Here is a 17,391-nt window from a genome sequence, read left to right on the forward strand (position 1 = left end):
TGGTAAAATTAATTTGATTTCTACGTTTGTGTAGGAAATCCTCTGTAAGTATGACCAATTATTTTTTTACTTTTTAGTTCCTCTTTGTTTTTTGAAGTTGGTTTTTTTATTTAAAAATAATTTATTTCATTTGAAGTTTAGTTTCCTGCTGACATCTCATTTATTTATTTCTTCTTTTTTTTTCAATTGAAGAATATATTTTAACTCATTTTCCATATGTAAATAAGTAGGATTGAATTATCATCTTCCAGAACGTGCCAAGTTCTATTTATTTATTTTTATATGTAAGTAGTAACATTTTCCTCGCTGAAACTGGATTTAACTTTGCTTTTTAGGTCTTCCAATGCTGGAATAAATCGAGGTTTAAACTGCATTGAAAATTTATTGGATTGAATTCGTGATTTGTGCATTGAAAATTGAATGCATTGAAAATTCATTTTAATGAATTGAAAATGTGTTTTGCTGGAAAATTTTTCGTCAGCTTTTTTTTGATGAGTAAAATTATTGTAACTAGTTTTTCAACACATCCAATGTTTGTGTTGAGCTTTCTCAATGTCTATAACGTATAAGTGAAATCCCTGTTTGATAGATATGCAAATGTTGAACACGTGGTTTGATGGAAATACATGCCATGCTTGAAGTTTCACTCTTTTTGCATCCTGTAAATATTTCACTTGATTTGAAAACTGGATCTTATTTTCAATTCCATAAATTCAAACTGATTCTTTTAAATTTTTATTTGAATTAATATTTTATATTTAATTTCAGCTTTTTTATATATTTTTTAACCATATGTAAGTGTGGTTACGTATTTTAGGGTAACCACACTAGTTTTTATATTTATTTATTAAATATTTTTTCATATTCTCTGCTGTCCAATGTGAGGACTTGTCTGTATCAAAAATTTGCTGACAACTTTTGGTGCTTGAGCATTCTGGTATGTTAATACTAGATGGTTAACGGATGCACAGTAGTATCAACAGCCTAGTTCTTCAACTTTGATGGATTTGTTTAATGGAAAAAGACATTTAACATTGGAATCTGATCAATTGGTATTGCTTTTCCATCTAAAAGCTTCCTGCTTGTTTCCTACTATTTTGTTTGTAAGAAAGGTTTCTGAAAAGTTGGTAAACATCTGAAGCAAGACAAAACCTCTACTATATGTTGGCTTGTGGGTTTAGTATAAAATGTAATGGGACGATTTTTGAAGACAGTTCTGTATAAATGTTTTTGGTTCATCTCTCTATGACTGAACTTGAAAAAGGAGAAAAATATCTGTTAAAGGCAAATATTGGTTTGGATTGTGGAATACGACCTGAAACATTTATTACTCAGTGAAAAAATACTATTTTATTTAGGTGTCTGAATATTTTCTTTCCTGCATTTAGTAAAGGGGAAAAAGAAACAACTCAACATTCTAAGAAATTCAATATTTCTTTATCCAACATTGTTGAAAATTCTCAGTCAAAATTATGCTTAAAAGCTGCTTCATCTTCAGCAGAATTCATTATGCATCCTGCATGATTGAATTTGCCCCCAAACACTAGAAGTAGGGAAAATGATGTACCTCTCTGGCTACTGTTTGGAGGAAATTTTCTATTTGAAGAGAGTATCGATATAAGTTTAAATTTTAACGTTTTTTCTAACCATTTTAAACTATTACTTGAACACTCATTTATCATCTATTGGTATCATATTATATTGTTGTATTGTGTATGCATCAGTATTAATGAATGTTTTCTTATTTCAGAAAATGAGTTGTCTGCACTTTTTCCTAAAAAAGATGTTTCTAAAAAGGAACATAAGCCTCCTTCAAAATCTGCACTCAGTGAAGCCTTAGCATCATGTCCCGCTACTCCTAATAATCCCTTCAATGAATATGCTCATTTTGATGGAAGGGTATTGTTTTATCAAATATACTTTCTAATGAACAACTGCATTTCTCAAATATCTTTTTCAGCTAAAATCGTTTTGGGGATTTATGTGCAAGTAAAACTTTTTTTTTTAATCGGAGGTAAGGTTAGATTAGGTAAGATAATCCAACCTTACCTCCTCAGATAAAGTTGGATCTTATCTAAGTCCAACAGTAGTTTGGAGGTTAGGAGAACCCCCTCCCATTCCTACTTCTTAAGGACTGTTAAGTGGTACAATATCGTAGCTGTAATTTCTTCAATACTTGATATTTAGCAGATATAAACAATAAATTTTGTGGACAAAATGAATCTAAACAATAATTTTCAGTTCGTAATTACTAACAGATATGCAATTGTTACATTCACTTTCAAAAAGCTTTCGAGAATACATTACATGTGCCTCTTCTTAGGAAATTGGCGTCTGTTGAAAAGAGACGGAAAATTTCATTTTTTATAAAAAATTTGCAGATTAGTAGAAACAAAGAATCTGTGTTGATTCTCCATGCATTGATGTTTTATGTGGTGCTCCACAAGGTTCAGTTTTAGTTCCATTATTATCTACTGCAAAAAGCAGTATTTTTGCTGATGATGCCATCGCTACAGGATTGCTAACTACAAAGAGATTTTAGATCATATTTCTAAGTAGAAATTGAAGGATCTGTCGTTCACTGTTCAAATATGTTAAGTGTTTTGTTTAGGTCATAGAAATAAGCATGTAAGCTATTTAATGGAATCCATCATGAACTAAACTGAAACTATTGTTGATTGGGTATAATTGAAAAGTCAGGATGTTAGCTTACTTAGGAGTGCAGCATAGAAAATAATAAAGCCAATATTATGCTTGAGTTTATAAAAATAACTGTTTCAAAAATCTAATCTTCAGGGCTGAATTTCAAATAAAAGAAGTACTTGAACTCTATAGTCCCCAGACCCCATTTTCATTACTTAAAAAGCCTGAATTTCATCTAAAATGCTAAAATTCACATAAAATTGAAAAGAAGTGCAGGAGTTTGGCTCCTGTGCGCTCCCACGGAAATTAAGATTTGTCTTTTATTGTGCAAAAACTTGCCAAGACCACTTTGGAAGATTTTCTTCACTTTTCGTCAACTTTTCTAAATAAGGATATTTATTATCTTTGGAGACTTTAAAAGATGGTTACTGAGCTAGTAAGTGGACTTTCAAATTTAGATTATGATCCAAGACTAAAAAGGTTAATAGGTATTGTCTCGGAGCTATGAAGCTATAGAGGGGACATGATTCAGCTACTAAAAATTATTTAAATGGAAGATGTTGAAGGGCTACATTTTTGCTTAGAAAACAAGATCTCAGGGAATTGGTTTTAAGCTTATTAAATCCCAGGCTAATTTTGAAATAAGTAAAAATTACTACAATAGGATCATAGGCATTTGGAATAGTTCATTGAAGGCTATTACTTGTAATTATGTCAATAGATGTTAGAAGTCTTGATCTTCATTGGGGATTTATAAACTGATTAGTACCAGCCTAGTTGAGTGCAGAACTTGTGATTGATCATCACTTTTGTGGTTAAATTACTTTTTATTCTAAAACAAAATTGTAATCCAATTCATCAAGATTTTTTTCTTCCACTTGAAAAAGAACGAAATATTTTAGTACAGCATTTTTACAACTTTGTGTCCCTTTTGGGTTGGTTTCAGCACTCTTCTGTATTCAGCCGTATCGTTCAAAGATAAATTTTCAGTTCTACAACTATTTTGTTTAAAAAAAAAACTGAAATTCCAAATAACTGCAGGATATCATGGTTTTCCAGTGAAATAATAACATGTCAAAAACAATCGTAGGTCATTTGATGGTTTTATATTTTTTTCTTTTCTATTTCTTATGTTTATTCTACCTGTTCATACCTGTGGCTTTTTAAAAACTTTATATTCTTATTATTTTTTAGCTCAATCGTTCTACACCATCAAAGAAGATCATTATTTATTTAACTATGTTACCGGAAGCAGAAGCCAGTTATGGAATGGAAGTAGTCTGTGTATCAAGTGCTCGAGTTCAGGAATTGATTGGACTTGTTTGTTGGATGTACACAAATGAAGAATATAAGCCAGAGTTAAAGTAATTAGATTTTTGGCTCTAAAACAATACCAGGGCCCGATTACCCAAAGTACAATATCAGCATCCTGCAGTAGCGTAACTTCAAATTTTCGGCCCCGCCGCAAAATCTGACTTTGGGCCCCCCCCTACTAAAAATCGTATTAATTTACATTTTTATTAACATTTCCAAGTTTTTCAGACCCACAATTTTTTTAAACAATATGTATTGTTTCAAACAATATGTGATTGTAAGCCATTTTTTCATAATGTCGAGTGACTTCCTGCAAGTTTTCGGTATTGAAGTTCGAAAAACGCAAATTCAAAACATCTTCGATGACATTAAAACAACAGAGTGTGTGTGGGAGGGGGGTATGCCTAGAAATTTTTCGAAACTCAACTTCTAAAAAATGTAATAGGCCACTTTTGATGAAGCTAGATGAATGGATGAGGTTTGAAACTCTGCTCCGGAGTTGTTTTGAATTTCCAAAATAGCGATTTTAAGCCTTCTTCAGTGATGTTTATTTTTTAAAAGAAAACAATTGGTTTTTCATGATGAAATTTTCGATATCGACACTTCGACCCTAATATTTTAATGCGTTTGAAATACACACGTCTGTGACACCTGTAAAAATACTGTTAATGGGCCATTCCATGAAAAGGTCAACCCTTTGTCCTGCATGTGACAGTTCATATATTTCATTAAAAAGTAATACCTTTAAAGGGTAATGACAAATGGAATGGCCCTAATGTTCTTGACTGAACTGGTACGTAAGGTATTTTTTCCACTTTGTTTGGTCAAGAGCAAATGAATTTTTGAATTTACTTAATATAAAAAGAAGAAAATAGTAATAAAGGATGCAGAGAAAAAAAAACAATCGGTTTTCATAGCCTTGATTTATTTTATGTTTTACATTATCATTTTGTCAATTACTTTATATTTGTTTTCTTACTTATTTATTTGCTGTTTTTTTTTTAAATTTCAATTTACTTTTCTACTTATTTGTTTATTTCTTTGAATGTAACGTAGTAATATTCATTGCTTTTACAAAATATAATAGAACATAGTCTCTAATAATATCTTCATAAGGTATTATGTCAATACATGTACAGTGGATATCACGTTTCATGTTAGGAAAATTTTCAACAAACTGATCAACAAAATAGTTATAAAAACTACTTACGATTTTACAGAAAGTTGTTCTGGGACGAATCTTTGAAAAATTCAATGTGTAAACCTACATCACAATCACTGCACATATTACAAGCATCGTTTCGAACTCTTTTAAAATTATCAGTTCTTTTGTTTACATACATGATACAGAGTTTAGAATGTCTTGAATGATATTCTAAATGAGAAGAGGTACTTACCGGTCACTTTTGATGCATTCAAGGTTCCTGACAAAGAAAAGAATTCTTACTTGTTGATCATTCATCTAAAATACAGTAAATATAATTTCTCTTGGTGTGGGAGCCAAAATCAGTTGCTATCAGTGGGAAAATTTTTAAAAAGTACGGAATCATAAAGGATAAAAACTGAACACCATTTCGGCAGTTAGAGAGAGCACTCAATAAACTTTCTGTATTCCAGTTAGAGCAACTAAAATCCTCCTCCAAGGACCATAGAAGATAGATCTTTCTTCTGTGGTCCTGTCCTCCTTCCACTGCTAATCCTTAATGTGCATCCCAAAGGAGCAGGAGCAAGAAAGGGAAAAGATGAAAGAGGAGGTGCCGCATCCCAGAGGAGTATTTTTTGGAAGAAACTAACCGTCCGTGGATGTCTGACATACTTTAGAACAAGAAAAGGAGAATAAAAAATTTCCTTTTATTTTAGAAGGAGATAAAAAGTATTCTGCGGTGACGTTTGGTGTATTGTGACACCTCAAAATAACCAATAACACAGAAAACTATCTTCGCTCGTCGATCCCTTTATCTTCTTGTAATTTAGTGCCCATTCTGAGACCACGGATATAAGTTGCTCAAGCAGCTGAAATATTTGAAAGATAAGTGATTACAAAAGATCAAAACTTACCGCTAAACTCCCATTTCCCTAAAGATCATTTACATTGTGGCGTGTTGGTAGTACGTGTGGTATGCTGAGTGGTAAAGCAAGTAGTTACCAGGGGTAAACTTAACATTTTTTTATTTACACAGCTATTTACAAGATTTTGACAAATACTATTGATCCGTAGTTAGACAGATATCTGGAGAGTCAGAAAGCATGACTGACCTCTCCAAAGTTTTTGATCGTTCTCCTCGTTTCCGAGTTAGTCGCGCCCCAGCCCTGCAAAATTCATCTCCCCATTTTCTTGGAAAACAAGCGGAGATTCTCTCTTTCCTTTCGCAAGGATGTAGCTGTCCATGGATGCAGGTGGCCATCTTGGGAACGGAATGTTAAACTTGAGCCAAAACGGCCAAAGGTCAGCTTGGGGCGGAACATAGTATTTTATGGATTTGAAAGAATTCGATGCAGCTGGCTTCTAAGCGTGGGAATGAGTAAAAAGTGTGGGAAACAGTGGCATCCGTTGACAGAAAGCGTACTATGCCACAACATGAATGCAACTAAAAGTGCTCTGGGAGGTCCCACTGAACTCAGTTCTTTGGAGCGACGTTCGCAAATTATCCCTTTCTCATGTTTTTTTCCCACAAAATAATTGAAATAAGAAAAATTTTAAAAGCAAGCTTCACTACTGTTATATTTCTTCAAAAAAAAGGGGGGGGGAGAAGGGAAAACTCATGAAAACGAGTCAGAATATTTTTAAAAACAAACTTTGATAAATTTTAGATATTTTCATGGGATTAATTGCAATCAATAAGAAACCAGATACCTTATTACTATTTTTAAGTTCTCATAGAAAAAGGTACAATTAATGCATTGCAGTCATTTTTAGACAGTAAATATAGTATGAATGAAACAGGGTGAAAAAAATATTTCATTTTGTAATGTCTAAAGTGTACATTAAAAGAAAAGAACTCAAGATATTATCATTTCATTTGTGTTTTCATCTTCTTTTGTTTTTCACGATCAACTTTTATCGATGATCAACTCTTCTATTATGGTCGCCAAGAATCAAGGAAAGTGGGGACCCTGGAGGTCCCTACAATTTTGTTTTTGCTTCAAAATCTAATTTTCAGCTCCTTGCTTAAAAACTTGGGATAGCCCAGCTCTCCTTATCGGCTCCATGCTGTAGCTGAATGAAATTAATCCAACTTATAGCTGTATTCATTTTTTAAATGAAATTTTAGAACTAACTATAAATTGTTGAAATTTACTAAGATTGGGCGGGGCCCGTCATTTTAAAGTTTTCTAGAGAGTGGGGAAGTTATGAATTTAATGCACTTTATTGGGGAAAAACATCAAAACCCAAGCAAAAATGCACAATTGCTTATTATCTAAATTCCCTGACTTACTTGATTGCGAAGATGACGGGTCTGGTTTGAGCTCCTTTCACTCGTTAAGCGGGCCCTATTTTAACCTTGACAAACTTCCGCAAACATAAATCTCTCTGTTAGTTGTGAAAATTTTCTTAATATGTGTCGTGCAGGAGGCTGGGGCATAATGCTGACTCTAAGTCCCCCAATCCAGATCCTACCCAAAAACATCTCTTGGCTGTCCTTTTCCGGACACACGTGCCGTTAGAACTCTTATTTTTCCTTCTCTCCGGGCAGGTGACTTGAGGGGTGGGGTCATTATGATAATTTTTTCCCCGGGCCAAGGTTTGGTTTTCGAACATGGAGGTTGGGGGCCTCACTACTCAGGGTCTTATTACCGAATAAGCCAATTGACCGTAGCTTAGGGTCCCTGCTATTTGGGGGCCCTCAAATGGCTAAAACTGTATTAGCAAACGGCAAAAATTGTGATGCTTGACGACTACAAGGACACCCCAAAAAAGTTCGGCCTGGGGCCCCCGTTATCTTAATTGGCCCTATCTCTACTTACATTGGAAAGAAGTGCAAAGTTTTGGTACTCTAGAACCAAATTAAGCTTCTCAAACAAAGTTTGATTCACAGAAACATGTAATAAAAGTGAATGAAAATAGAGCTCAAAAATTTCCGGGCCCCTTCTGACTACGGGGCCCCCAGCATTGCCGGGTCATGCGGTACGTAGTTACGCCACTGGCATCCTGACTAGATTAAAATTGGTTGGCCTTTAATTTTGCAATGAACTGTTTTGGGAGCTCTGCATGTGTTCCAGAAATCCTCATTCTTTCAGCAACGTTCTTTGTTTCCTCAAACATACTTGCAAATTAGTTTTTATCACTGCCTTAAAATGTATTTGAACCAGATTTTGCTGTCTTGACCATTGAAATTCCTTTGTTGCAATGAACATTGCAACCAAGTCGAAAGAGAGGATAATCAGACAATTGTTCTAAAAAAATCAGGACTTCATCCAGTTGCTCAACCCATCTATGCCCTGTTTCACAAGAAATAATACCAAATGTCAATGTAAAAAACTGCTTTTTTTATCGCTGAAATTTGCCAGTTTCATGGCTGTAGTCAGTTGGCAGACTTTATTGGTTCTCCAACATTTGATTATGTTTCAGCCAAAGTTTCTTCTTTCTGCATGGAATACAGTAGACCCTCATTTTTTACTCGAGTTTATTTTAGGCAGATTCAATTACACCTGGTTTCAGATTTGAAGCTTTTATTTTATGCGGAAGTTTTGATTTTATGCAGATGCACCATTGTAAACATATAATTTTCCTCTATTTCAAAATTCGAACTCCTGAGATTGCAGATAACAAGTAATAAACTGCATTTTGACATGCTATTGAAACTAGCTTGGGCCACTGAAAACCCTTTTTTCCGATTGGTTCCAGAGCTCTTTCCAGACATAACATTATACAACTCGCATAATACAGTGCTCACTTGAAAAAGAGTTTTTAGAATTGACAAAGGAGAACAAAGCCAATGAGGATATCGATATTGATGACACAAAACTAAAAGCTTTTACACAGAAAATTTTGAACCATTCCTTGGCGATGGCAAATGATCTTTCTGATTTATTTATGAATTAATATCCTGTCATGGAAATTAAAGTAGTGATTATGGAAGCATTAATGTCCCACAAAGAACTACAGAGAAAAAATTGTTTATTGAATGCCAAAAGAATAACACAAGCAGCCCTTTTTTATAAACACTGAGTTGTGCATATGTATTGGAATAAGTACGGATTAAACAAATTATATATATATATATATATATATATATATATATATATATATATATATATATATATATATATATATATATATATATATATATATATATATATATCACTAGAATAAAAATTTGTTTTTTTTAATCTACAGAACCTAACTCCTGTTTTAACACTATTATTAAGTCTTAATTTACGCGGCAATTTCATGGAACCTAACCCCCTGCTTAAAATGAGGATCTACTCATTGGCGTAGCTACATTTTCTGCCGTCCAGGGCCTCTATTTGCACCCCTTTCATTGAAACATGTCTGAAGTTTTTCAACTTAAAATTGAAAACTTGATTTACGGAAGACAGGAAACTAATTTAATCCGTATTCGTTGCTCATCAAAAATGGGAGGGAGGGGGTCATTAGGCACCTATCTCGTAGAAATATTCTAAATTTACAACAAAATATCTCAGTTACAAGTAATGCTTGTAGCGAAAGGGGTGGTGAGGGGGGGGGGGAATTTAGCCTGATTACCGCAGGGACATGTGGGGCACAAGCCCCTCCTCTTAGATTTCAGGGGGGCCCAAAATTCCCTTAATTTATCATGCTAGTTAAAATTAAATAATGATTTCACTCAAAATCTAGAGTACAATGATATCATTGATAGTTTTGCAAATGCCAAAACAAGGAAAAGAATCTATTTGTAGATTTAAAAAAAATCCCCTTAAAAATGCAATCAGAAAAACACTCCAAATTTAGTCTGTATTTACTATTAAAAATTATATCATAGATAATTTTGGTATTTACAGTTTACTGCAACGGGCAAAGTTTAACCACATTTTATTTATTTATCATATACTACTATATCTCTTCTACTTTTTAAATGTATATATTACATTGTGGTATGAGGTACCACCAAATTTATGTATGATTGTGTAAAAATGCAAGTATCGAAATATTTTATGGCTTCAACATATAAAAAAAGTGGGAGGGGGGCACAAAATAAATTTCTTGCCCCATGTCTTCAAAAATCTTAGTCTGGCCCTGGGCTTTACTTTGGTGTATAACTTTGGTGACGTTAGGAAGTATGGGTTTTTTCTGGAATATTTTCAAAAGCTTAAGTTTTAAAAATACTCTTTAAGTCTTTCTTACTGGATGTTGAGGAGATGAGGAAGATGCAGGGGCTTTCTATAGAAATATTTCAGTTTTGAACACTGAGAAGCGCAGTTCTAGTCATACCAAACTTACATTTCGAAGGGTTTCTTTTTTTTCTTTGCCTCCAGTAATTGATTTAAAGTATGATTGTTTGATTCCCTTATTTAGATAGTTTTCACATCATAGGTGGCGAATTGCCGCCCCAAAAAGTGTGCCGCCCAGGGCGGACCGTCCCCTCTGCCCCACCCTAGGTACGCCACTGAGTCTACTGTACTGTTTTTTTTATTATTTTAATGTTAATATTAAACAAATTTAAAAAGCCAAAAAAAAAAGTTTCCAAAAATGTTATACAGTGTTTTCCCTCTCCCCAGCGCTATGCAGACAACAGTATTGCCCCAGTGTCATGTTACATTGTTGTCCTTGATTATCCTTTTTCATGAAATAGACTGCCTTGCTAGTAGAGACTGTAAATAAGCAAATTCAGCTGCTGCATCCTGTGCTACACTGCTGTTATTTACCTTCTTTTTTTTTTTTTTTTTTTTTTTTTTTTTTTTGACTTATCTCGGGCATGTTTAGCAATGCTAAACAACCCCTATGAATCCAAATATCTGCAAAAAATCCAAGAACAGCAATGGGTCACTAAGGACCTCGTCCTTCGTAAAACCCAAACAAGATAGAATGTGCTCAGGTGAAACCTCTCCAGCAGAGCACCAGTGACACTCCGGAAAAGTCTTGATATTCCCAGAGAATCTAAGAGCTTTTGTGTGGCCACTCAGGAATCTCGGATATGTTGTCTGGAGGACTCTACCCTTGAGTCTAAAGGACTCACCAGGACATTTTGCAAAATACCAGGCGTGTCTGGGAGGTGTTTTAAATTGGCGATTGAGCTCCATTTTTGAAATTGTGGAGATCTCACTGAAAGTCAAAATCCAGATTTCCTGGAAACACTCCTCCCGCTGAACAGCACACTGCAGACCCTTCCTGATAGCAATCAGTATTTACCTTCTGCTTAGAGAAAACTGCACAAATTAATGTCTTTTCATGATTTTGGGAGAATGTGAAGATTTGATTTAATTGTTATTAAACCACAATTAAAAAATTTCATTTAATTGGAAGTATTTGTCTTCTTTCGAGCAAAAATTTTCAACAAAAGTAAAACAGTTTTTTTTTTTAATTTGCATTTACATAGATGTAGTTTTCAGTGGATGATCTGATTCATGTTCATTTAGTTTAATATAAAAATATATTTTCCACGTGAGTGTGTAATTTCATTTCATTTTTCCCACATTAGCTCTGGTTTCAATTAATCATACTTGCTAAGTATTGCTGTAATAAATGGCCAAGTTAAAAGTAAAATGTGTTATAAGAAACTATTTAAACTTAATTATTATTTTATTTACTCATTTTTTTATTCTATATGTCAAGAAATGATGGTTTTTTATATGTTTAAATGTGTTTTGTATTCAAATCTTTTATTCAAATCTTTCAGGCCCTCAGTATCAAATTATTGTTTGAAAATTGCAGAAGAAACTGGTGAAGTGGATGAAGATTTTCCTAGTTTAGATGATAATGAATATGTTGGAAAATTTGGATTCCCTTTTTTGGCATTGGTAGAAAGGCAAACGAAAAACTCTCTGTTTGTGACAATGTAAGATTATTTATCTAGATTTAATTTTACAGTTAAAAAAGAAAAAAAAAAAATAAGATAATGATAAATCAAGTCAGAAAACTTATGTTATTATTATTATTATTTTTTTTTTTAAAGCTTAATCTGTATTACTGAAGCATATTTTCAGTTTTATTTCTACCAATTTGCTAAAATTAAATCATGACATCTAAATTGTTCACAAGTTTATTTATTTACAAGAATTGAAATATATATGGTATTATAGTTTTGTATGTGAATGAATCTATTTTACCTTTAATGTTTAGTTGGCATTTTCAATTATTTTAAAGGGTTAAAATGAGCTGAGAAAATAAATACTCCAGCACTTACTTCTCAGTCAACTGAGAGAAAAAATTAAAACTACTTAAAAAATGCTCTAACAGTTTGTATGTTAAAAAACTAGTTTATTGCCTACAAAAAACATCATTTCTCTTTAAATTTGAAAGTGCGCTTCTGTATAAATACTATCTTTTAAAGATGTAGCAAACTCTCGAAGGCAGTGGTTTCCAAACTTTTTATACCTGTATCCCCCTTTTTCGTAAAGAAATTGTTCTTTGCTTGATAGCTATTAGGGGGTGGGCCAAAAAAATCGAATTTCTGAAGAGCACTTAGCCTTAGTGCGAAAAATTAGTGCGATTCCCTAACACTAATTACTCTGCAAAATTTCGTGACTTTAAGTTAATGTCTTCTGCTCTGACAAAAGACTTGAATCTTTGAGATTTTTAGAAAAACATCAAATGCAGAGAAAATTAAAAAAATATTTTAAATTCCACTGAACTTTAAGCCTTAGTTAGTGCAGTAATTTTTTAACTTCCTAACACCAGGGCTGCGGAGTCGGAAGGAAAATGGCCGACTCCGACCCCGACTCCGACTCCGGATTTTTTTTAATTTTTTAATTTTATTTTTTCAACTCCCTCTCTCCATTCAAGGGAAGGGTGAAAACCTCTTAACAGAGATTGAAATATTAAATTCCTTTTTATGAAAATTTCGCATTTTGTTTTTTATTGTAAACCCAAGACGCCATACAACGTTAGAAATTCAATTTAAAAATGAAACTTTCCAATAGTTACGAGTTAAAAAGTGAGATGACTTAAAAATCCCTTTTAAAAATTTTGAAAAGGATTATCTGTAATTTTCCCCCCTTTAATGTTTAACAAATAGATATTGATCAAATCGTGTGCTTTCAATTTTTGAAAGCTGTAACTTGAGAGAAAAAAAACCTTTTCTTCTAAATCCAAGTTCTTGAGAGGGGGTGGTTTGCCCCGGGTGACACCCATCTGGTAGATGACACCCAAAGTTAATTTCAGAGTTTATAAAAAATATAAATACTTTAATTCTGAAAATTTTCGCGAATATATTTTAAATTATATTTCATCAATAAAATTTCAACGAAAATAGGGCACTATACGTCAGGAGCTAATTTTACACAAAACGCGGCGGTATACAAATTTGTACGGATACCTTTTACTATACCTATATTTCTTCTTCGCAAAATTTTTAATTTAAATTTTATTGGCTGCTTTAGAATTAACCTAAATATGAAGATTTTAAGATTAACTGCAGTTCTTGAGTGTTGTAATCAAGAAATCATTTACACTTATTTTGTTCCATACTTTTTAGTGAGAACCAAGCTTACAGAAATAGTCTTAATAAAGAAAAAAAAATAGATTATTTCATCGAATCTTTTGGATTCGTGCTTTCGCGCCAGAACTTCTTTGAATTTGCCGATCACACTTAAACGTTTCAACTTTAGCTACGGGCGTCGACTTACTAATTTGTTACGTTTCTTTTACTATTTTATAACTGAGATAGAACAAAACACTATATTTCTATTTTTATTTGAAAGTGATTACTTGAAAATGTTAGGCAAAAAAACCGTTTGCTGACAGTTGCTATTAGTTAAGTTAAAAAGCAAGCTAACTAGGGGACGGCTACAGAAAGTTCGGTAAGCATTCAAGCTAGCTGATTGCCATAATGGCAGTTATTTTCTCATTAGTATCTTTTTATACATGTAATCGAACCAATTGGTAATCAGTTTTTAAAAAATGCAAGGAGAGTCAGTGAAAAGGAAAGAAAAAAAGAAGCCCGGAGTCGGAGTCGGCATGTTTTCTAACGACTCTGACTCCGACTCCTTTACCCCAAAATCAGTCCGACTCTCCGACTCCGACTCCGACTCCACAGCCCTGCCTAACACAAACCTCTGCGTAAAATTTCAAGCCTGTGAGTTAATTTTAAGGCCTGAATTTTGAGAATTTTACATAAAATTCCAAAAATACGAGTGACACAAAGTTGCTACATATCTGATATGCTGCAGTGCTTCAGGGGTCATAAGGGGGTGGAGGAGCAGGATAAGGCGGCCGTCATGTGGTTCGAGATGGAAGAATGATCTGGATAAACAATAAACTCACTGGCGATTATTGTTCTTTTGAAAATGAACAAGACTCACAAAATACTGATAGCAGATCAAACAGACCCAGTTAATCCTTTGAGTTATGATGCACTGAGAACCAAGCAGAAAAAAAGGTTAACATTGATTCTATGTACACTATTCTAATAAAATTCTTGTTACAGGGGGGCTAGCTGACCCTTTGACCCTCCTCTGAATCCTCCCTTGGTAGGGGGCATGCCTCACAGATTGGAAACGTCTGCTCTAAGGATTCATAGAAACTAAAAAATCATTTTCAAAATTATGCTTGTAAATTTTATAACTTTTTTTTTTACCATTATTTTGTTTTGATTTTATATCTGTATAGTCATGCCAGGTATAAAATTGTTAAAAGCATCATGCAAACAGTACCATTCCTGTCACTGAAAAAAATTTATCTGAAGGAAATTATTAATTACATTTAAGTGAATTTTATGCTTGTTTTTAACTTTATAGTGAACTAGCTATGTTGCTTGGTGTCGCATGGTCTACCTCAAAAATAAAAGTTTTGTCAAATGATGCATTTTCAACCGCCAGGCTTTAAAAGGGAGAAAAAATAGTGAACAATTTCACTTCAACATGTAGAAAAGAGCACTTTTATGGCTCAAAATTTAATTTTAGACTATTTTGGGATTTTTTTTTAAGTTCCAAAAATTCAGTCATAGGCATGAACATTCTGTTTCACACAGGGTTGCCATGCACCTGGACCTGGAAAACCTGGCATTGTCAGGTAAAATGAAAATTACCTAAAATAGTCATGGAAATGTCAGGGAAAATACCAAATTATTGAAATTTCTGGAAATGTCAGGGAATTCCTTCCCAGTATTTCCATCTGATGGGTGAAACTTTTGCACCATTTATGCAAAAATGCTGAAGTACAGTACATGTCCCGTTTCAGAGATGCAAATTTTTTCCTGATAGTTGAGAGAAAGAAAATTCCAGTTTATTTTTGAAGATTGAATGGAATATTGCTACATAAATCAATGAAAAAAAGAAGAGAAAATGTAAAAATCTTTAAGTTCTGGTTTATATCATTATATTTTACTTTGCTTCTTTTGAAGAAAAAAATCCAAGCCATGCTTAGCTAGAAATTCCTAGTTTTTTCTGATATGCATCTGTGATCTTATTAGTAGTTTTATAGCCTTCATTCTGCATTTTTTTTTCTTCTGTTTTTCATGAAATTAATTATGTTCATAAAATTTTATCTCAAAATGTTTGCTAGAAAAGGTTAAAACTTTTTTTTTTTTTTTTTTTTTTTTTTTTTTTGGAAAATTGCTTAGTGTGTTTGATATTTTAGTCCTTTTGTAAAAAAAAAAAAATACCAATTGGAAATTGCTAATTTTTTAAGTTCAAAGCATTTATAATCAATGTAATTAAATTTCAAGTTTATCTTAACTTAACCCAAATGTAGATTACAATTATTTTTTTAAGCATTATTTGGATCGAAAATATGTTGTATTGGTATTTAATAATGCACGTCAACAATCTTGAACCTGGAATGTTTTCTAAAAGTGACTGGAAAACCTGGAAATGTCAGGGAATTTCATTCTTAAACTTTTGTGGCAACCTTGTCACAGATTTTCTGGCAAAAAAACCCTTTGTGAAACCCTGAGCATCGATTGACCTCTGTGCCAATTCGGCAAAAATGCGACATAAATTGGATTTGTATAAAGAACTTACACACACTCACTCATACAGCTATTTATTTTTATAGATTGCTTTAATTCTGCTATTTTATCTACATTAAAAACTCATAAGTGAATGCTCACAACTTTGCTGTTATGTATTGAATGTTTTTGCTACTCATGTCAAACATTGATAAAGCAGCTTCACTCTGAACTTAGAAACACTGCTTGCTGTGTCTCTAGTTTTTACTTTAAATACATTGTTCATACCATTGAGAACAAAGGCGTGCGCAGAACTTCAGTAATGGAGTACCACCAACACCAACCTAGAGCTAGTCTCGAGTGTGGTATTGGTACCACTGCATCCAGGCCCGACATTTAAGGAAATCAGGGGGAGGGTAATTACCACTCAACTCCTCCCCCTTCTGCAATGACGCCACTGCATCTTAAATTATTGTTTTCTATTTTTGCTTTTTCTTCACTTTTTGAGCAATCACGATTGCTAATTGTTTTCATTTGACCGTTCTTGATGTTTGGTTTCTTTTTCAACCTTACGGTCCTCTGCAGCCGCAACTCCTCCCGGTAGCTGCTGCTCCTGGTCGGTGGCGACCATGTCCTACACACACACATGCACGCTCATACACAGTCACACATATCCAAACACACTCCTTTACACACATACACACCCACCAACGTGCACACACACAGGTCTACACGCACACACAAGCCCACACTAACACACGTAACCGTCCAAGAGGAGGAACAGGAACTGTTTCTAGAAACAAACGAGTGGGGTAGTATGAGTAGGGTTCTTTCGCAACTCGTGATTGCGAAAAACATAATTTGAATTCAAAATTTCAGGATTCACATTAATTTTGAAAATTCAAAAGGTTTTATTTATTTTTTCCCCTTTTTTTCTTGGGGGTACTGCGGTACCCCTGGTGACCCACGTGCGCACTCCTATGATTGAGAAGTGATGAAATGGAGGGAGTGAAGACTTTCATTCGTGAAGCCAATACCTTAAGTCACATGATAGATTTTAAAACAAAGCATTGAATGAAATCGGGTTTCTTTCGTTTGTTTCATACAAAACGTGCCAGCCATTCGTCGTTGTTGATTCACGTGACTTGAGATCTTTGGATCAGCTTTTGCTAAGCCAATGATTAGACTTTTTCCCTCCGTTTTAATTCCTGCTCTAAGGTTCATACCTTTTATTCAAGTAAATTAATTTTTCTTTGACAACAAAACGTTTTGTTACATCCTTGCATAATTTGCACGTTTGTCAGTTTATTTGCCTAATAGAAATTTGCATGCTGATTTATCATAATCTGCATCAACAAATTTAGATTAATAATTTAGTTTTATGTGTAAATAACTTCTAATCTATCCC

At 33.6% G+C, this 17,391-nt stretch overlaps 1 protein-coding gene across 1 annotated transcript in view; it reads left to right on the forward strand.

The window, feature by feature from the left end:
- LOC129222020 (target of rapamycin complex 2 subunit MAPKAP1-like) overlaps positions 1–17,391 on the forward strand; it is a 209,363-nt gene that overhangs the window by 156,003 nt on the left and 35,969 nt on the right. Inside the window, exons 4-6 of the mRNA XM_054856436.1 lie at positions 1,751–1,899; positions 3,838–4,007; positions 11,775–11,933. Of these exons, the coding sequence (XP_054712411.1) occupies positions 1,751–1,899; positions 3,838–4,007; positions 11,775–11,933 (478 nt within the window). The remainder of the gene's footprint in view (positions 1–1,750; positions 1,900–3,837; positions 4,008–11,774; positions 11,934–17,391) is intronic.

The sequence above is a fragment of the Uloborus diversus genome, chromosome 5 (assembly GCF_026930045.1).
Source record: "Uloborus diversus isolate 005 chromosome 5, Udiv.v.3.1, whole genome shotgun sequence".
Lineage (NCBI taxonomy): Eukaryota > Metazoa > Arthropoda > Arachnida > Araneae > Uloboridae > Uloborus > Uloborus diversus.